General features: G+C 37.3%; 1 protein-coding gene across 1 annotated transcript in view; it reads left to right on the top strand.

The window, feature by feature from the left end:
• Positions 1 to 22428, top strand: part of LOC104406835 (collagen alpha-1(XXVIII) chain-like) — a gene marked incomplete at its 3' end in the record, with an annotated part of 54944 nt that extends 32516 nt beyond the window's left edge. The window contains 10 exon segments of the mRNA XM_010015939.1: positions 2925 to 2993; positions 5189 to 5257; positions 12042 to 12110; positions 13491 to 13559; positions 17258 to 17326; positions 19786 to 19865; positions 19956 to 19992; positions 20182 to 20218; positions 20518 to 21072; positions 22241 to 22428. Coding sequence (XP_010014241.1) covers positions 2925 to 2993; positions 5189 to 5257; positions 12042 to 12110; positions 13491 to 13559; positions 17258 to 17326; positions 19786 to 19865; positions 19956 to 19992; positions 20182 to 20218; positions 20518 to 21072; positions 22241 to 22428 — 1242 coding nt within the window.
• Between the last annotated feature and the right edge of the window lie 208 nt (positions 22429 to 22636).

Below are 22636 nucleotides of genomic sequence, written 5' to 3'. Positions count from 1 at the left end.
ACAATGTAGTTCAAAGTAAAACAACTTAGTGCAATAACTTCTATGTGATAACATCTTAGCAATACCAATAATGCTTTACTCCTGGCTTGACAGACTTCTAACATTACAGCTACCAGAGGATGCTGGATAGCACATTGATCCATGTGCATTCAGTAGCTTGTCTTTTTGAATTTTCAGAAACTCTAAATTAATTTACTTTGTCTATAATCTAGAATGCTACTTCACCCTTTTTTCTTATAAAAAGAAGCAATGAACATGACTTATTTGTTCAGTCATACCTAATCATTTAGGTTTTGATTATGTCAGTTGTTACTTTTTCATAACAATGACCATGGAGAGATTTATGTTTAGATTCTGTTTATCTTTTTTCTTTCTTCTTTGAAAGAGTGTAGAAGCAACTATCTCTATATTATTGTTTTCCAAAAATTACTTTAAAAGGAAAGGCTGCCCTGGAAAAGCTGCCCAAGTAGATTGATTAATTCAGCATGCCATCTGTGACATTAATGGCAGTTGCCCTGTTGCCAGCAAACTGCATTGGAGTGAGTCACAGTGACTGCCTTTTCCAGACCCCACAAAACTCTGGAAACAGCAGTCACAGAACTGCCCCTGGGACATACATTGTGTATTTTTCATGCAGCTATTAAAAAATTAAATCTAAATAACCTGGACTAAAACTAAACAGTTAGTCCAGGTTGGATGAGGCTTTGAGAAACCTGGTCTGGTGTGAGGTATCCCTGCCCATGGCAGGGGGGTTGGAACTAGATGAGCTTTAAAGTCCCTTCCAACCCAAACCATTCTATGATTCTATGACTTAGAGAACCGTTTGTTACAGTAGATTTTGCTTTAGATTTGACTTAAGTAGATTTATAGATGCGTTACTAATGGCAAAACCAGCCTCTTAAAAAAATCCCAATTCTTACAGAAGAGAATGTGTTAACATGTATTGGGTATTTACGACGGTCTGCTAGGATTAAATTAAAACATCTGTTTGGCTGTTTTCTACTGCAGTGGAATTAGAAGTAAAAATAGAGATGAACTCATGAGCTCTGGTTTCCTTTCTTGTTTACAAAAACAATGTTATTAAACATTTGTAAAATCTTTGTTATTTTATCCACAGTTTAAGAACTATGGATATTAAGGATGAGGAAGAGGTAAAAATGACTTTCTGTTATAAAGCTATTTATGAACTAGAAGCATACTCAATGGTTATATTTTCACAAACCTGGATCAGAATTGCATCATTTGAAAATTAGGGAACATGAAGAAACATATTTCTCAGCTAATACAGTTTGAATCTGATAGTCAGGTTGTGTTTAAAGTCTTCCAGAGAAACTATCCCTTTGGACAGGAGGAGAAATTCATACAGGAGTGACCTATCACGTACAATTTTCCTTAAGCATAAGGCATTCTTGTATCCCTATCCCAGACTGCATCATAAAGTGGTTTCAGGGTTTCATCTCTGACCAGAACATTGAGTCTACCTTGTCTTTCTTCATTCACATACCTCCTAACCTAAACCTGTGATGGGTATCTTTAGGAGAGCCAAAGCAGCTCTTTCATTTTAACTTGGCAGGGCTAAATTGTTTAAGAAGATCTGATTACTTGTGTCTATGGTGGAGATGTTCATGGGACAGCAAATTCGAACCCAACCTCTGATTTTGTTGAATAACTAGAATATGAGTCAGCTTGTTCTCTGGTCATGGACACTGTATTCAGACAGACCACTCACTGAGATTTGAGCTGCTAGCAGGACTCCATCCATGGTTTCTTGAAGCATTATGTTATTGCAGAAATGTTCAGGCACAATGCACAGATAAAACAGCAGATTCCTGTCATTTGTAGTTTCTTTTTTCTAGCTATTTATTTTTACTGGAGTAGTCAGGGAAATATTCACTATTTGTATGTAATTATTCTTCAGAATATGTTAACTGTATGTATATTAACAACTGACCCTCCAACACTCTACTGGAGAGTCCATTTACATTTCTTGGTTCTGTGGGACCGAGGGAATGGTGTACACTTCTTTTATGGCCATACACGTACCATGCTTAGGAGTGAGGCGGATGTGTGACCTACAAGTATCAATAAGGATTTCTGGTGCTGTCATGTGAACATCTACAGTACAGACTGCCAGCATATCTTGAGGCATACCTCAAAGTAGTATGTTTTCTGTCTTGCTTCTGTGAAGAACAGTCTATTGCTGGCTCAGTTAATTTTCCTATTAAATGTCAGGAAAATGATCACTGGAATGAGGGAAGAGGAAAAGATTGCTATTTGCTTCTCTGCTGGTTGTGAAAGGAAGCATTGAAGTTTGAAAATGCACAAGTCTTTAGTGGGAGTCAGTGGAAGAGTCACAGAAGGAATGATTGTGTCCTGATACAGATCATTTTAGGTTAAATTAAGAAATTATATCTTTCTTATAACCAGTTGTTCTTCTTTCTTTTACTTCTTTCCCTTGTAGAATGCAGTTTTGCTTTACTGTGTGAAAGAATCAATGTGATTACCTGGAAGTGCAAAAATGTGCAGCATATGATAACTTAAGGCTGGCATATTATGTTACAGTATTGTTAAATGCATTGTTCAAATGCAGGACTTAGCCCCGAAGTCATAAAAGTTTAACTTTCTAAATTTATCTTTGTATTGGCTAAAGATAAAGTCAATGCTCTGAAGATTTCTCTCTGCAACTACAAATCTAACAATTAACAATTTCCTAATGAGAACCCCTATTCTTCTGAAATTTTAATTTGATCACCTGAAGTAACAATAAAATTTCTGAACTTTATAAACAAATTGAAAGAACTGATAACTGCTATTCTGTATTTACAAAAGAATATGAAATATTTTCCTTGAATGTTTGTTAATACTTGTTACATCATGATGGTCCAGTTACTGGCATGGTGCCTGACTTACTGTTCTGTATTTAGGGTAACCAGGGACTACCTGGATTACCTGTACCCCGTGGAGCAAAAGGTGATGGCCACAAAGGTGAAGCTGCAAGTATGATTTTAATTCTGTACTTTGTGTTCTGTGAAAAAAAAAAAAAATTAAAAGAATTATTGGGTCATAACTCAATATTTAGTTACTTAAGTAAGTGCAACTAATCTCTTTCATCCTTTAGCTGATTTAAATATTTTATATATATTTTGAAGTCCTTTCCTGTCCTAGATACAGTGCCAGTTCTACAGGCAGTTGGAACCGGATATAAACTTCTCATTTCAGCATCCTGAAAGGGATACCATGTAATTCCATAAAGATCATCATGGCTGCTCGTACATGTTTAATATAATCACTGCTTTGAATAATTTTCCTTCCCTGCTTCCCTCCCTCCCATTTCTTTAGTGTTCTTTGTTCAAGATCTCTAATAACATCTGCCTTGCCAAATCTTACATCCTTCCATTCCTTGGGGTTTCATCTGCTTTTCATGCTGGGGGGTTAAATCCTCTTTGTTGAAGATTTGCCGCCTGCCACCGCCTGGCTTTTCTGATAGTGAGCTCCAGAGGATGTTAATGCCTGCATATTCCATCTGACACATTCCATTACAAGGGCATATCACCCTAAATTTTAGTCATCCAAAGACACACAGACATTTTTCACCAACCTTTAACTAGGAAGTGAAAATACTGTTGCCATCCTTCAACCTCTACATGTCAAACTTCCATTAGCACTATAATCTTTATGCCTATAATCCAGCTTTATTTCAAACTACAACCACAAAGGCATTCACGAATACACTGAGGTGGGACCTGAGTGCTTCCAAATAAGTCACATCTCAGCTCCAATTTCCTATCGTTCAAACTGATCCTGGGAAGAGCCATAAGGATCAGAATTAGTTCGAGGGCATTCACTCAGAATTCCTGATGTAGTGCTATGTACCTGACATATTTCACAGCACACAGGAACACTAGACCAGCTCAAGACTCCCTGGAGGGTCAAGGAGTGCCAATAACCCACACCCATTGAAGAGAGCACATAAAAGCATGCCATCCCAAATGGAAATAAAAAGCAAATGCAAAGGCAATCATGAAGAAGACATTGATGCAACTAGATGACTGACAAACTTTTAGTAGTCCTTAAAATGCCTCATAGGAAGTAAAGTTTTAATCTTTACAAGATATCTGTTTAAACTGTATGAAAAAAAAAGTATTGGTACATACCGAATCAGAGGTCAGTGAGAAGCTGAAAGGTCAGTGAGAGGCTGAAAACTTTTCATTTCTGATTAATCAAAGAACTGAAGGGAAGCCTGGTTTGGTAACCATTGATTAAACTGATTAATAAAACAAAAGCTAGTTGTAGTCTTCCCAGTCACAGGATGACAAACTTATACATGTTTGCGCTTCCTGCGTTTCTGTTAGTGCCTAGGCAATTGAAAAAGAAAATAAAAAGAGCTTTGCTCTGCAATAGTATTCCTGAAATCATATCTATTCAAGGAATCCCATCTGCAACTGCTGCAAGAATCACGCTTCTCTGCAACTCAGTCTCAGGCTTCAGCAAAAGTTGGTTGTGTTTCTCCCTGCCACATCAGTACTCATCCTTGAAATGTGTGAAGGTTCTGTTGTGCTGTAGCATGCATCTTTTCCCCTTCTCTGCTTCCTTTCCGTGCCACATGATCTATAAAGGCCGACTTTGTAGACCACTGGCAGACATAGACAAGATTTATGTAGCTAAGTCTCTGTAGCATGATGGGGAAATGACATCTGCCCTATGAATGATGAAAGAAAAGCTGAGGATGCCTGCAGCAGTATGAAAGGCAGATGTTATGAGCTGTGACGGATTGACTGGGGAGTTCAGGAGAACACGCTATCAAACAGAAATACACCAAAGTATGTTAGGGTTACCCAACTCCCAAATTTAGATGGCTTAGCTCTGGTATTCCAGATGTGTAATGTCTGCAGTGTATGAATCATGGAGCAGTGTCTGCTTTCTCACTGGTACCTTTGAGCTGAGAACAGCTCCAATGTTCTTAAGTCAAGAGCTGGACTTTTTTTCCACTACTCTGGTAGTCTTTTCAGGTTTCCACCTGGGACTGAGGATAGCTGTTGCTCAGTGCACATTGTAAATGTGAAGAATTTGACAAAATACAGAAAAAACAAAGAGATAGTAACTATAGCTGAAATTCTCTTTGTTGAAGAACACAAGTACTCTTCCTTTAGGACAACTATTGACATGTTTCATTCCTCTGCTCTACCAGGGACCTCCAGGACCACCAGGCCCCCCAGGACCAGCTGGCCCAAAAGGTGTGGGAGAAGCTGGACCAAAGGTACGTGTGCAATGGTGGTAGATGCATCTGAGTAGTAGACAAGGTAGACAAGCATCTTTCAAAAAATGCATTAGATTAGAATGGTGTATTTATGATAAAATGCTGACATCTCATCTCCCACTTTCTGTTTCAGTTAGAAGAAAAGTTTGTGATAGTCCTTTTTGCCATAATAGAAAGAAATCAGTTCTTGCTTTATCTCCAGATTTGATGCAAATCTGCAGGTTTGCCATAAATCCAAAGACACAGAATGTTTCAAAATGCTGGAGTTTTCATGTGGAAGTCAGAATCCAACACAGACAGAGTATTGCCTTATAATTATGCACTTTCTATCTCCTGCAGACTCCAAGGTACTCAAGGAAAATGTTGGTTACATGGAATTAGCGAGTGATTTTTAAAGTTCTTAGAAATGGACCTAAGAGAAGACTATAAATCTTTATCTAAAATTAGTATTAGTTTAGAGGAAAAACTCAGCAGAAAAACAAAACAAAACTGATAAAAAGATTAGAAATACAACACTGAAACACAAGTTTTTTCATAAAACCCAGAATAGCTGAAGTGTTATAAGCTTCTAAGCATTATGTAGGTCACCTAAAAAACCATGTTGTAACTGCTATATTATAAGAAGATGGAGAAAAGACACTTAAGACTAAAATGATAAAAGATATTGCTTTAAAATATCCCACAAAGTGGTTTTATTAATGATTCCCTTGTTACATATGTGAAATAGTAAATAAACAGCCTGTGGCAGGAAAAAGCAAAATAAATACTGCCCAAACACGTTTTTTCTCAAACAAAAGGAACTTTCAACTTCAGTTCTCAGAACACGAGAATTCCCATTTAAAATAAACAACAGTGATAACCTCTCTAAAAATGTATCCACAATAAAGGAGAAACTGGAGGGCGTTCATTCTTAGAATGACCTGACCTTGGAAGTACCATACAATGGCCTGGCAATGGGATCTGGGAAACCTGGCTTTGTGCTCCTATTATGAATTACTGCTTATCAAGACATTTCACCTAATGTAATGCAAGGTCTGACCCATGACACAAACTACTAAGGGACTAAAAATAATTTCAGTCATGTTATTTGATATAGACTTACAGAAAATACATACAGCTAAAATTATCAGATCTTCTTTTATATGAGATTGTATCTTTTCCAAATAGAGATAACAGGCTTAGTATAATACAGTCTTGTAAGACATTTTTCTTGGTACTACAGAAGAACATTTCATAAAAACCCTAGAACATTTTATGTAATTATTAAGGCAGATATTGATTAAAACACAATTTATGACTACAGAATATGTAGGGGCATCATTATGTCTAGAATTCCTCCTCACTTCCCAAGTGCATAATTCTGAAAAGTAGCGTTTCCCAAAGAGAAGGAATTGGAAAGTCATGTCAGGAAATCAAGTAAGATGATCTCCTACTGTAATGCCAGCATTGAAAAATTTCAAACCTAGAAATATAAATCAGAATTTCAGTAAGAATAGAGAGCTTTAATTTAAAGAAATTTGAGTTAAATCCAAAATGGAAATAAAAGATTTTATTATTTTTTTTTAAGTGGAAGGAAACCACTAGAACAGATGCAGTGAAATTTTTCACAACTGGAATTTTTAAAATCAGCATTTGCTGTTGTGTTTCTGAAAAGTATCACAAATATACAAGGTATACAGAAATGCACTTAGGAAAACCATAGTGCCTGGCTTATATGAGACATCAAAAAGTGGGTCACAAGTACCTTTTGTTGTTATAATCATGAATTCATGTATTGCTGGGACAAGCAATACTTCAGCTGTATAATTATTAGGAAAATTCCAACTGAGATCATGAACAATGGAAGTACAATATGGTATCATAAAATGCAGGATGTAAAAGCTGTAAAGTGAAGGAAAATATATCCAGTTTTTGAAGTGGAGAACATGGAATCTAGTCTTTTTATCACAGTTATTCTTAAACCACTGTAGGTCTCATGATATAATAGTGTACTATCATTAATTATAATTAAATCATGAATTAGCCATTATAGTACTTACAGTTTTCACTTTCAGCTCTAAGTGATGTAAATCATTGCCAGTTGAAGGGAGCTGTGCTCTGAATGTACTTCTACCCCCAGTGGATGATCAGTCCAGTGGAGCAGACCAGGCAGGTCTCCTTACTTTGCATGTAATGTAAACATCAGGCTGCAAATGCATTGCTGTTGGGCCTGTAGCAGATTTGGTTTTGGACACATAGAGTTAGAAGTTGCCTATCAAGCAGAGGTTTTTACTTACAATAACCAGTTGTGGGATAGATTCAGAATGCACCATATCCATGGGTTATGGAGAAATGGCATCTTGTTACAAAGAACACTGTAGAATAGTGTAGGGTCTTTGGAAGTAACACAACACAATTAGGACAAATCATGGTCCCATCAGATCTTGTATGAAAAGTTTTGCATGGATCTGCAGGTTTGATTGTGTTTCAGTGTGCTACTACCCATCAAATCTGGCTGCTCAGAGTAGTGCTTATCTAAGAGTCTTTATCAGAAAAAAAAAAAAAAAGAGTAAAAATAATCTGATAAAAATCTGATTTGCATTTTTTACTTAAAAATGGGTAAGTTTCTTTTTTATAATGCACCCAGATTGGTGCATTAATACTATGGGGAAAAATGCATATTGCTTCTACCAATGGTGAGCAGCCGTATCTTTTGCAATGTGTGATCTCTGCACCAAAGCGTGCATTATCCAAATAGATATTCCCATCTGTGATTTAGTTCTGTTCATCCACACTTGATATGGCATAGAGAACACTGGAAAAAAAAGAAACTAAGTATATATATACCTCTTCTTCCGCCCTGATTTTTTGCTTCTGTTTCCTTATACGAAGTTTTGAATCTTTAGTCTCTACATAACTTCCTGGTAGCAAAGGTGCCACAAGGAAAAACAATTCAGTTGAATTACAACAATTCCCCTGGAATTTAGTTCATAAAATGGATAATCTTATGTTTTTTCAAATAAAATCTAAGTGCACTGGCTTCCTCTCATCCCTTCCACATAAAAGTGAATATAAGAACAACAACAATCTCTGCATATAAACCCAAACATTTATTTGATAAGAGACTCATAAAGTTACACACTAGTTAATTTGAAATTCCTTTGAGTATCATTCTATAGGAATGTTCCACTCAGCTGAATCAGAGCTCTGTTCTCCCCACTTTCTGAAATGGCTCACATATGTGCACACTGCTAGATAGGAATTTTATGTATCAGAGGTCAAATTCACATGAAAACAAAATTGGAACATGTGGGATACATTCAATCCTGGCAGCACCCTATTTTCTATAGCATTAAAACAGAAGCACATAATGTCAGAATATAACAAAAATTTGCTTTAAAGCATGATTGCCAACTGGGAGGTGGGTTACAGACATTCAAGAGCAATAGCCCAGCACTAGAAATAAAGCAAGCTTCATTCTCAGTAACTGGATAGCAGAAGGATTATTAAAACCCCAAGCGTAATCCCTAGTGCATGAACATTTGGGCTGGATCCAGCTGCAATATAAACAACTTTTTTGCAGTTTATGCCCCATCTATTTGAACTAAAATGTGGAAAGTAAAGATGCAATGTCTCTTTTTTTAATATTTTCTTCTTACAAATACCATTATATCCACTAGCTCTCACTAAAAAGAGCATTGCAGTGTTGGTTGCATGTGTCAGTATCAAATATACGTGCTTCATGGTAAATGAGGTGTGTGTATTTGGAAGCCAAGATTTTTTTTTCAGGTGACCATTGGGTCATTTAATGAACTCTGTTGAACAAATAGTAACGAATAGACATTGGAATCCCATACTTTACACTGTCTGACTCAGCTTTTTATTTCTTGTTTCAGTGGTGTTTTTCTGGTTCACCATTTTGCTGATGGTGACAAGCTTGTCTACAAGCACAATACAGGAAATAAATTAGACCTCATCAAAGAACAGTATTAATCCTTCTTGAAATGAGTTCCCTGGAGGACAGTCTAGTGTCACACCTTAGAGAAAAGAACTGCTCCACTTCACAACTCATAAAGCAAACTAAAAGTCTTTTTCTCTACGCCAAGAAATACAGAAACTTTGAGGATTACTATAAAGCTCTACAAAAGAGCTTTTCAGTGAGACATCTGGTATTAACTAAGCATGTGAGGCTAAAACTCTATCCTTCACCTGCAACAACCCCAAGTACAAATGTGTTACCCATGGGAGGAAGAGGCAGATGACTTCAAGTCACCCTTACACTCTTTTTGGTCAGGGCTGGTCTAAGAGGAGTTTGGAGCTATATTAGATACTGGACCATAAGGAATCATTTAGTTGTTTGGTAACCTCCCATTCAGCTTCCATCACAGCAACTTACAGGCTGTTTCACAGGCCACAGCATCTCAGAATTTCCTAAAAAAACCCTTATATTGCAAAGTCTTATCTGAATATCCACCTCTTAGCTCTGGCACCTCTGGCACCTCTGGCAGGTTTAGAGGGAGGCTTGGGCAGGGAAAGCTTTGACTGCTCTGTGAAACATCTGCTCATGAAGAGTTCTACAAACAGCTTAAGGTTGTGTTATGGTTTGAGGAGACATTGAAGACCAATAATTATACCTCTGATAACTGATGGTGCTAAGTAGGAAGATGACTACATTTGCCTAGACTTTTAGTATTTCTTAGTAAGGTGACAATCTCAAGGTAATTGTAAGAAAATGCATTACAGGAGGAATTGAGAAATCAGGCATGTTTTAATGAGAAGCCAGGCAAGTTTTAATGAGAAGCCAGGCAAGGATATCTACCATTCATCCTACTCCAGAGGGGCATTTTTCAACACCATGTACTAGACTTAAGTGCTACAATCTTTAAGTACTTAAGATTATGCTCTAAACACTTCAAGAGCATAATGTAGTCGGGGGGGGGGGGGGGGAGGGAAGGAAGGGAAAGGCAAAAAGTTCAAGGGCATTGCTAATATCTTGTCTCTTTGCATTAGCAGGGAAGGTCATTGGAAGAAAAAAAAAACACTATTAAAGAGAGTAGTTCTCTCTTTAATTCCATTTTCCAAACCAGACTAGATAAAAACAACGAACTCTGCTCTCTGATCAAATCTGAGGGATAAATTTCCTGGCGACTGAAAGTGGCAATCAGTTTAACCTAATTGATTTGACACACCAATTTAAAGCTAAGACCATCCATGTACTATGCCTGTGTCCTGACTCAAATTGGCCAGTCTCCTGTGCTTTGGAAGAAAGAGGAATTGAATATAAATTCAGAAGCCAAATGTTACATCAAGGAAGAAAGCATTATAAGCTCAATCTAAGCCTCAGCCTTTGGATTCAGAGTTCCCAGCTCTCCAAATCCATCAAACTTGAGCATAGTTTGGGCCATAGTATATTTATATAAATAGCAGATATGTTGGAACTTAGCATGAGAGTATCATAGCATATATAAAAAACACAAATTTGAGTGGTCTCTTGCTAGAGACTGAGCCTTGGGCATTTCAATTAAAAGCAGTCATTACAATGACTGCACACATTCTTCTTGGAAAGTAAAGGAAGTCAGTGAAAGACTCTGTACTTTGTTTCCTTCCTTTTGAATCAGTTTGATATGTAGTTTCTTTTCACCTATCACACCTCTAGTGTGTGATGTGTGTGATTCATACTTGCACCTGTCAGTTAGAATGCTTGCCTGCACAGGCATTGTTTTAGGGACACCTGATTCAGAATTTTCTGCATCTATAACTTACCCATTATAGAGTTCTTTTTTCTTTTCATACTGGCAGGAGTTTTCTAGTGATCATGTTCTGAATGTCTGCCTATTCCCTCATTTGTACAATTATGGCCTCTCATGTCCCTCTGCCTTCCCCCTACTAGGAATGTCCCCTCACCCCTATGTCCCTAGCTGGACTTATCTGCAGCATGCAGTGCTAGGCTCAGCATTACCCTCATTCCCCCTGGCTAGCCAGCTGCTGCCTTCTGTCTGCCTGCTGGTTAGGGAGTGAGTCCCCCCCGGTTTCGTTTTTCCCACTAAAAGCATCAAGTGAATCTCTCTCCTTTACCCAGCCTTCAATTATCAACAAAAATGTCAAAAATTAATATGCTCAAGGCCTCTACATTTCTGATAGATTTGGCTGAAATCAACTGATGAGTTCAAATTATGCTGGGAGGAAAAGAGGACCAACGTACACAAACAGAAACACAGTCGGAGTATCACTTAAGCTTCATTTCCTAAAGAAGTCAAGCCAAACATATATGCATTAAGGTTTTTAAGAAAAAAAAGAAAGGGTTGTTCTTTTTGTTCTATATCAATATTATTAAAATTCATTTAGTTTTCATAAACACATTAGTATGACAGTTCTGGAAATTAAATGTCTCTAGTTTTAGAACAAGCACAGTGTCAGTAAAGGACATGAATGCTGTCGCATCCCTCTAATAAGCTCCCTGTCCATCCTGGTAAGCCCCTGCAGAACGTGTTGGAAAAATGGTGTTGTTTTCAAATGAGTTTGCTTTTGTTTTTCTTCTGTAGCAGATAAGATTGCAAGTTAGTGAACTCTGTTGTGACTTTGATTACCTGGACCTTTGCTTGGGGAACAATGTTCTTCACCTAGAGCTTCAATAATGTGGGTGCCTGCATTCTGGGCTTTTTTTATATATCTACCTATAAAGCAATTGTTTGTATATAGTATTTGTTGTTTTGAACTAGTACTTTGACTGACTGCCTCATAAGTGGATGAAAGATGTAACAGATAATAGGTGATAAATCACTTGTATTTCTGTGACTGTTTTCAGGGAGACCATGGAACGAGAGGCTATCCTGGGCCCCTGGGGCCAAGGGGAATTGGAACAGTTGGTCCCAAGGTTGGTACAGTGCCTTGCTGAAGCTTTCATGCTCTTTTGTGATGCTGGCTGCCAGACTGTGATCTCTCAGACACCAAAATATCTTCAATGATTGATATACATTGCTGCAACTGCAGGAGAAATCAAATGTAAAAACATGGGCACTGGCTGCACTTTTCTACCAATCAGATTAGGAAGGAATACTAACTGGATGAAAATTGCAAATTGCATTCACAGCTAAACTCCATGAGATTTCAGCTGGAAGTTGAACAGAACTATCAGGCTGATAAATCAGTTAAATGATGCATTTTTTCTGTTTGCATCTGTTTGGTTTCCAAGAGATTCTTTTGAGGTGGAAAAAATGTGAATTTTCTGATTGCAATTTTTGCTCAAAGAAATTGAATGAAATTAATTTCATTATTAAAACCATTAGAAAAGAAACATGAAAACAAGAAGTCAATTCTGTAAGCAGCTAGCATGCAACATCCGGGCAATTTTTATCTCCATCCACTCAAGTGACTTAATTCAAAAAAGATACTGGTAAGAAAAGAAATTCAATGCATGCCTGGATTTCTTTATTATAGATGTATCCATCAATTATTTTTACAAAGGCAATGAGGAGAAACATTGTGTATATTTCTCCATTTTAACTTCAGTTAAAAATAGATATGCCTTCATAAGTTTTGCTGTGATTTCCTTAGCAGAGATTAGCAGACGTCTCCACTGCCATTTTGAATAAATTACTATCTGAATGGAGAAACATTGCTATTACCAACCTGTTACAGAAATGCAGTGAGTGACAGAGCATGAATATTTTCTCAGGATGTATGTTTGACTTCCCTTTGCTTTCTGAAAGCTGCAGCAATTTCAGTACCTTAGTAAATGATACAGACACAGTCTGTTCAAACAAAAGTAACTTTAAACTGAGTGTCAAAATCCTACAAATGTGCCACAAAGCCTTTGAGAAAGAAAAATATGTTCTTTGTAGGGGAACAAGTATGAGGACCTGCTCATAGCAGGTAGTTCCTGATATAAGATATTTAGCACATAAATAGCTTATAAATATATAGATTAACAGTATTTTTCACAAGAGATACTCTCGAAGTTTGTGGCAAATTTTTTTTCTACTCAGGAAAAACTGTGGAAAATATCACACTGTGTCATGGGCAAATTTTATTCTTTAATTATTTTTAGCTTAATTGTTCTTTTGCTTTCCTGGGAATTTGCCAGGCTTACAGTGAGAAACTATAGACCAAAGAGAAATCAGAACTGGTGGGTTTGAGAAGGTTTTATTTTTTGCATGCAATGACTTTGAGATGACTTCGAGATGACTTCCTTAGCATTACCATGAATAGAGTTTGCCTCCTAATTCTTCTTTTTTTGCTCCACTGACCATTACAGGCTATTATGGGACAGAATGGCTTGCCTGGTCCACCTGGCTCCCCTGGTGATAGCATACAAGGAAGCAAGGTAATCCAGGTCAATGTCATATCTGTCAGTTTCTTCTCAAAACTGTCCTTAAGGAGATTCATTGTCTGTTTTTCTCTTTGACACCATGTCAGTGAACTTCTGCAAATACTCATTGTACATTTAATTTTCCTGTTCATGGTATGTAGTACTTGCCTTAACTGTCGGGTTCAGCATGGAATTACTTCATACAAGCTTTACCAGAAAAGCAGCGATTCTTTCTGAATTTCTTTTGTTCATTACTTGCTCTGATTCCAGCTTCAATGTCTTCTACTTTCATACTCGTATTCAATCATTTCCTATTTTATATTGCAGAGAGCCCTTCCTTCTTTTACTGTATTTCATAGCATAAAACCTAATTTACTGTTTTCTTTCTTTTCTGCTTATCGTATAACTACCTTTAACAGATCTAATTTATCTTGTCTCAGGACTTCCCTAGACAGAGATCTCTACACAGTCAGAGTCATGACTGTCTAGACCTTTGGTTCTGATCTGTTTGTGGTTTTCCTCTGTATTAATTGTTATCGGTAGCCATGAAGATATTAAGTATTTTAATGTGAGGGCATAAGCAACATCTTCTCTCTTCTTCCTTTGTTTGCTGAATCTCTGAAAGCTATTTGCTCTGTTCTTGTGGAAAACAGAAACATTTCTGCTGTAATGATGGGGTGGATCAAACTCAGCTGATGTTGTGTCTATTACATTCCACAAGTTATGTTGGTACAGTCTTGTCATTTAAATTTTCTTCCCTTTAACATGTAAATTTTCTTCCCTTTAAAAAACATAATTTTTTAAATTATGATTATATTAATATAATTCTTAGGAACAACTTTCTGAACAACTTTGGCAACTGTCATGCTCCCGTAATATCTTTTTCCTCCATGCACTGATGCTTGTTGAGCTTCTATCTGTCTCTTCTGTCCATCTATCTCTTCACAGTTACTTCAAACTTCATTCTTTTTAGCCACTTAATAGCTTAAAGTTATTATACTCCTGCATTTGAAAAATCAGTATCACTCCAATTATTTTTTTATATATATACATAAAGCTCAGTCTACATATGGTAAGAACGGAATGTCAAAAATGAGATGGTTCTCAAGTAACTTTATGTTGATAGCTACATTTACGTGTCTTTTTTTAAAGCTCGGTTTCCTTTCAAAACCACAGTCTAGACATTCTTAGAACTGCACTCAGTTCATAGAATGGCATTTTTACATGGAAGTCTGGTCATTGATCAGTAATGTAGCAGGATATTAGGGTCAGGGATCCAAGGATCTGCACTTTTACGTGCATATCACTTTGGGTTTTATGATAAGAGTGATGGTCAAGTTTGAATTTAATTATGTACATGGGTTGAACTGGGAAAGCAATAAGTATTTTTAAATTAATGAAGCATACTTCTTGGCTTTTACTAAATGTTCAGTTATGGTATCTATGATAAATCCTTCTTATGTTGATTGATTGCACAACTAGAGAAACACAATTTGCTTCTACAGTTGACATATTGAACTCACATGTGTGCCTGTGAGAAATGTCAGCTGTACAGGTAGGGATTTTTTTTAGAACACTAGAACAACTTTTTAGACCTGCCTGTACACCATCTTAACAATGTCAAATGGGCTGCAACGAATGGCAACAATAAATCTATAGTTTTGTCAGATCTGACATTTATTATTAGTGAAGGACCACTAGAATACACAGCATATCTAATTCTGGATGGTATGCATCATGCTCTTCAGATCTGCAAAGGTGTTAATTGGGAAGCTGTGTGATGACTTAGTCGGGAAGGATTGTCAGTGCCAGTGCTGGAAAACAAACACTGGAACAAGCTGGCGCACTGTTTCACTATGTTTAAAAGCCATTTGCATTAATAACAGACATGAAAGACCCAGCAAGCACAGTACTGCTAAAAAGTGACTTCAAGTAAATTAGATTAAATAGTCACTGTGTGTTCCTACAACAGCGAAAAATAAATTGTCCTGTGCATCTGATTGCAATAGGAATATTTCCTATTTGCAGCAAGTGATTTCTTTTTTTTCTGGTAGTGAATCAGCTATGTAATTTGGTGCATCATAGTTTCTTTTCTCCAGAGTCTAAATAACAGTGTCTGAATTTTTGCTGCTCTAAGAAACTGGGGAGACGGGAAGGGAAGAAGTTCTTACAGAGGCAAGAGGCTGCTGGTCAGAACATCAGGGATAGATAGCCCTGATAATGAGCAGAGCATTTTAGCTCCCCACGTTGGGGCTAGTGGACCAAGAGGCTCCCACAGGGCAGGGCTGTAAGGGTAGTGCTGCAGTGTCAATGTGAATGGTGGAGCTCACTGAGTGCCTTTGCCTAGCATGGCCCAAGACCACCTTACGCCCCTGTGCAAGCAGAAGCTCCCATTTCAGCAGAAACTCAGTCAAATCTGGAATTTGGAATTTCAACAGGGGAAAAAACAACCATGGACCAGTATAATGCCGCATCTAGGAGCTGCATATCACATCTAACTCCTGGTGAACTCCCAGGACATGCGAGCCTTGAGTACAAGGAAGAGAAAGTTGACTTGCCTGTGCACTGTGCAGCTGCTTCTCCACCTGCAGAAATCCCATAGCTCCTATCTAGCACAGCAGGAATGGTCAGTGGTCAGTCCTGCTGCTCTAGTGTGCCTTTGGAGAAGGCTGGAGTCTTGATAAATTTGGAAACATTTTTATATTTCTCTGCCCATTATGAGCAATATAGCTCCTTTAGGCTGATTTGTGAGCAGCTGTGCAAGTATTAGTAGAAGATGCTTTAGTGAGACAGTGTGGGAGCTCTTGACTGAAAACTACAACTAACCTCGAACTTGCATCTCCTCGGCTAGGTTAGGTACAGGTGAGGACTGCTTCTGGTTTCATTGACATTCTCTGGAACTGTTTTTTGTATTTGCACTGGGCACTGCTGTTATGTGAATTATTTATGTAATGTCAGTTGTGGTGAAGATTTTATGTACCAGGAAATATAATCACCTCTAGCACTGTTTAAAATGTATACAGCAGTTGATCTGAAAAAAGGAAATAAATAAAAAACTGTGTTACTCTTATTAAAAAAAGCAGGAAAATTTCTGGAAGCCAGATGCTGTGAAGGATTTTCTGTGCGTATTTTATAACAGCTGTGGTTTATAGTATGTTGTATGCGCACACTGCTAGCATGAACATGCTTTTCAAGTCTGCATGCATGCAGCAAGGCATGTGTAACAATAATTACAAACAAATTTGAACTTCTGTAGTTGGACTGGTACTGTCTTTTGAAGTATCAGCAGCAAAATGTTCTGCTCTCCACACTGTGAAAAGCACGGATGTCTTTATTTGCTTAAGATAAGAAAAACTAAGTCAACCCTGCTGAGATTCTGGGTGCGTATTTCTAGAGAACCTTTATGTTGGACCTCATTTTACTTGTACACTGGATTAATAACTTTTTCCTTTCATCTATTTCAGTGAAATGACTATTTCATTTAATTAGTCAGGAATAATTCTTCATGATATGCTTTTTATAAAGGCTTAATGTATGTTCTGAATCATACCCAGCTGCATATTTATCCAGCTTTGGACCACTTCTGTCTTGAAAATTATGTACTTCATTGTGTAATATCTGGCTTTCTTGACGCAGAATGTTACAAAGTGAATAGATATAGTATAGGCTTTACTTTAGTTTTCAGTTAAACTTACTTTCCATTTTCTGTTCAGGGAGAAAAAGGAAATCAAGGTTTTCCTGGAGAAAAGGGATCAATAGGAATTGGCCTTCCTGGACCAAAGGTAAATCCTATGTTTGCGGTAAGAAACAAAAGGTTATTTTTTCTTCCTTTGTTGGTTATTTGGTGTGACAGGTCTTTGAAGATAAATAGAAGGCAGACATTGCAAGGTAAGTGCCCACTACTTACCGTCAGCTTTTGTGTCTGTAAAAATCCTAACTGTCCTTAATGGACCAGGCTCTGAAGTAAGATCTAGAATGACATCGTATCTGTTAGCAGGAGAGTAATACTAGTCAAATTATGTGTTCAGTTATCTTAGGTACTTTTCAAGTATTACAAAATATTCTTTCATTTGCCAGGCTTTGACAAAAAAATGGGGTTTTTTTACTCATGTCTTTTAAGGGCTTTGTTTTATTTGACTCATTTCTTTTTACAATGATTGAAGCCCAAGCTTGAATTTTTCCTTACTGAATAACTTCCTGGTTGACATAAAATTGTAAGAATTTCCCACACATACCTATTCCCATGTAACAGATTTTGCACAAAGAGAATTTAAATACTTTGTCTCTTTATTAGTGATTTTCAGATGTGCAGCTTCTGATGGGAGCAGCCTAGAAAAAGCCTAGCCAAAGGAAACCGAGGCTCATGCTCAGTGTGGATGTGCAGACCAACTATGTGCATACACAAGTGGGAACAGTATGCCCAGGCAAAATGAGCCTTGTTGTAAATGCATGATGCAGTACACCACCTTTAATTCACAGCATCTGCCTGGGCAGCTGGGCAGCCCCTCTGCAACAATTACAACATAGCTGAAATATTGACTATACTGTGAAGAAAAAACCCATGGCAGTCTTCATGGGAAAGCAGAGAGGCTCCCTAACTTTAAGAAGATACCCAAGTAAGAGTTCAGTCCTCTCTGTAGTCACCTGAGACAGGCAGTACCCATTGAGAGCCCCAGCCATTTATTGCCTGCATTAGCAATGTTCATGGTACTATGGTCTACACTAGCTCACATTATCTAGCACTTTCTTGAACTTCTGTGTTATTCAAGCTACTATAGCTTGGAGCTTTGATGCGACAGTGAAAATCAAGCTCTTTCATGCAGATTCAAATTTCTGCCTTCTAATTCTGTTTTCTCTCAGACGCCAAATGCTACATACTGTAATAATAGTTGCAATATTTTTGCTGTTCTTTATATTCATGTTGTATCTTGATTAATCTTTGTGACCCAATGTAAATCTCTCCAAATACTCAAAATTCTTCTGTTTTCTCTTAATATAGCAGACTTGTCACACATGAAAAAGAATGGTTTAGTTCAGTAGGGCTTTCATATAAGTGCCAAATACCAAAGAGATCAGGTTTTAGTATATTTATGTGAACAGAATAGCAGTACCACCACAGTCAGCAGATCATATTTGCCCTCCGTTCTGCTGACATTAGCTTTGATGAGGTTAGATTCAATTCATGGACAGGTAATGGAAAGTAATATCCTTTGCTGGATGTCACAATTTTGTGAAATAGTATAGGAACTGTCTTCCAAGAGCTTACTTAGTGGAGAAGGGTTATCTTAATGCTGTGGAGGAGCTACGTACAACTTTCAGGTTTAGACCAGTTTGAGTAAGATCAGAATCAGACTGAGAGTGACAAAAGGGTTCCTTAAAATTGATAGCAACCATGATGGTAAACCCTGTAGCAGGGAGTTATATGTGTGATTTCACTGGCTGGGTAATAATGTTGAATAATATCAAAATGGACAGTAATCTAAATAACTTTCTAAACTTTAAAGCTTCAAGTGAAATGTAAGGTGGTCAGTAACTTCCAGAGAGAAGTAAAAAACTGTCCTTCACAATCTTCTTGAAGAAATGTCTGATTTACAGCCTGAATCCTTTGATAGTATGCTTCATAACTGCATTTTGTGAGAACTCTCTCTTGAAATACCGTAACGTTGAACCCTTTCTCCTTTTGGAAATCAAAAGGTCTGGTCACTTGAGGGAAAAAGTGCAGAATTGCTTATAAATGTGAAACTACATATTTTCCAACGGCTGTAACAGTCCAAGCATGCCTTTCTCCCTGTTCCTGCAGTTCCCAGTTTTTTGTGGGGGTTCTATACAAAGCTGAGGTGATTTTCAGTACATTGGCTGATCTGAGGCAGTTTCATTTCTCCATGGGGCTGAATTAATATAGGTCCAGTATAAAGATTGGTTAGAGTTCAAGAAAATTAAAGAAGAGTAAATTATAAATTCTAGACACTTGTCTAAAGATGTCTTTACCACTCAGTCCTCAATTAAGGTAATTTTTCATAACAATTTTTAGAGATGTTTTCATTGCCCATCTTGCTTTCTCTGAGAGCCTGCTTTCAGGTATTCTCTTCATAATACATACAAGATAAGCCAGCCACAAACACACACACAAAAAATTACATCAGAAAATTTATGTTAAAGCCTCATTGAACCAGAAAGCCAGTTCTGACTATCAACAAAACCAGAGTTACTGACTGTGTTTAATACAGTTGTTTTAAATTAGGGAGACTATGAAGACAAAGGTGATCCAGGGAGCAAAGGTGCCAAAGGAGAGATTGGAGACCCAGGACCTCCAGGACCAAAGGTAAACCACTTTTTTGTATTACTTAATTTTACATGATAGGAGTTAGACAAATCTGGCTTTTGTTTATCATCTCACTCTACACATTTTCGGGGAATTTGGGGAAGAAAAGGTGAACCAGGTCTTTCAGTAAGTATGTAAATGAATTAATTTGAAAGACAGAAGTTAATTTGGGGATAATATTTAAAGGTTACATGACGTTACACTAGATTGTTTATGCAGCATTGCATTGCCTGCATTTTTGTAAATAAATACATAGAAATCAGCATTCTTAAAACTCGAACACACAGCAAATTAATTAATACCCTTTTTTTTTAGGAAGAAGAAGTTATCAGACTTATCAATGAAATGTGTGGTAAGTGTTCCAGTATGGGAAAAAAATATTTCTAATAAAACACATTGAATTTATGTTGACTGAATGGATTTGTCTTCTGCATTATTGTGTGTAAGGATACCACTGGTGTGAAAATGATGCTCAGTATGCTGCCAGAACTGTACTGCAAGTAATTTGGTCAAGCTCTGTTTCTGTTTATCAGTGTATCTAACTATAAATTAATTCATTAATTTAGCTTTAACTGTAAATCTGATATATGAGTTCAGTTCATTGTTATGAAGGTGGCTGCTTATAAAATGTTTGAAATTGTTATTTTCTAGGTTTTGGTATCAGGTGTAGAGTAACATCACTGGAACTAGTATTTGTCATTGACAGTTCTGAAAGCGTTGGACTAGAAAACTTTAATATTATCAAAACTTTCATGAAAACAGTCATTGACAAGGTATCATCCGACTATGCTACAACCCGCGTTGGCGTCATCAACTTCAGCCATAAAGTGGAGCTGATGTCTTCTCTGAAGGAGTACACATCCAAGGAATCCCTGAAATCAGCTGTTGACAACATGCCCTACTTCGAAGAAGGCACATGCACAGCTTCTGCTATCCGAGAAGCCATTCAGTTATTCCAGGCAGCACGCCTGGCAGTAAGGAAAGTGGCTGTTGTCATAACGGATGGGCAAGCGGATCATCGTGATGACATACAACTGGACCCTGTAGTAAGAAAGGCCCATGCTGCAAATATTGAGATATTTGTCATCGGGATCATTCAAAGGACTAAATCTCATTATGGTGATTTTCTGAAAGAAATGCAGCTCATTACAACAGACCCTGATGAAGAACATTTTTACCAGATAGATGACTTCATGACGCTTTCAGGTAAAAGAAACAGTTTTACTAAGAAGAAACTTGAAATAAACATCTAAAAGAGTCTGGCCTTTCCTATAGCAAGGCAAGGTGGCCTGCTGAATGGCAGCTTATGCTTCTCTTTCAGGTGCAGCTCTCTTCTGTTTCTCTTCTCTGGCCAAATTTTTTACCTCTTGCAGAAACAATAAAACACAGTGAACGTCATTTTTCTGAGCCAAGACCTTCTTTGAGGCACTCCTTTTTTGTGCGAGTATGCGCCAGCCTTTCCCTGCAGTCCTTTTGTGCTTGGCCACGGTGCAGATTTCTTTCCAAGCTCATGCAACATCTTTGTATTTTTCTCTATTTCATATGGCTCTTGTCAGCCTTGGAGTCCCTCCACCATCTCCTACAAGCACTCTTTTGGTGTTTTGGTTTTTTTTCTGAAAGCCAGAGAGGAACCTACACTTTCATCCTGATTCTAGGAGACAAGTGGTGGAGCAACACACAAGGGAATGGGGTCTGGTAGCACATTGGATACTTCAAACTGTGGCTTGAAAAAATCCTGTGGCCACAGCTAGAATCAGGAGAAAATCCAGAGGAAACCTATAATGGCCCATGACAAAAAAAAGGACATCGATCTAGACTAACCACAGACTAGTCCTATAGCCCTATAAGGTACATTTTTCCTGAATATAAGTTATTTTGCTATGCTGAGCTTTTGGATGGAGTTAAGGCATTAACAGTAAGAAGAGAGTCCAAGCTAAAGTTCTGGTCCAAGCTGGGATTAAACAGGGCTCTGACTCAGGCTCAAGCACTCAACATAAAAGTAATCCCAGTCACCGATTTCTTTTGTGCAAGTAGAATATGTCACCCAGTTTTTCTTTTTCCTTTTTACATGCAAACTCTTACTTTCCTTCACTCTTTTTTTTTTTTTTTTCTCCTTCACTGTTGAGCCATGACTTCTGCTTTAGGAAAGGAACTTAGTATTTTTATCTGTTTCTTCTTGAAAGAACAAAAGCGCCTTAAGATCAAATACTTCAGAGAGTGGATTAGTTTGTTACTTCCCATTTGTATTTTGATAGTCCTTCACAAGACACTACCATTAAAGATTTAGGGTTAATACTGCACTAAAAGCTTGTGGTGAATCATTATGCCTTTTTTTTTTGGTGAATCAAAATGACTTTTTTGTTAATCTTTTCAGCTCTTGAAAATAAACTGATCACAAAAATATGTGAGAATATATATGAAGTCTACACCAGAAAAGATAATGGTTTATCACCAGCTCCAAGTCCAGAATCTGAAATTGCTAATGAAGATAATAATAACCAGTTACCTACAATTACTACATCAGAGACTTACATGCTCCCTACAGAAGGAGTCAGTTACACAGTAAGTAAAGAAGTAACAGTTATCAAATGTTTTTAAAAGGTATGTCTTTATTTGAATTCAGATACTCTTTATTTCACCATTCTCCAATCTTTTAATATGCAAATAATGTGTCAGACCAAAAGGCTGGAACAAGACTTTTAAAGTTTGAGTGAACTTATCTGTCAAGAATAAAAATAAATCAAGAAAGCTTTAAATTAGATATGTTGGG

Source organism: Nestor notabilis, unplaced genomic scaffold, assembly GCF_000696875.1.
Source record: "Nestor notabilis isolate BGI_N333 unplaced genomic scaffold, ASM69687v1 scaffold12086, whole genome shotgun sequence".
Lineage (NCBI taxonomy): Eukaryota > Metazoa > Chordata > Aves > Psittaciformes > Psittacidae > Nestor > Nestor notabilis.
The sequence above is the reverse complement of the archived record's forward strand: the minus strand, read 5'-3'. Positions and strand labels throughout refer to the sequence as shown.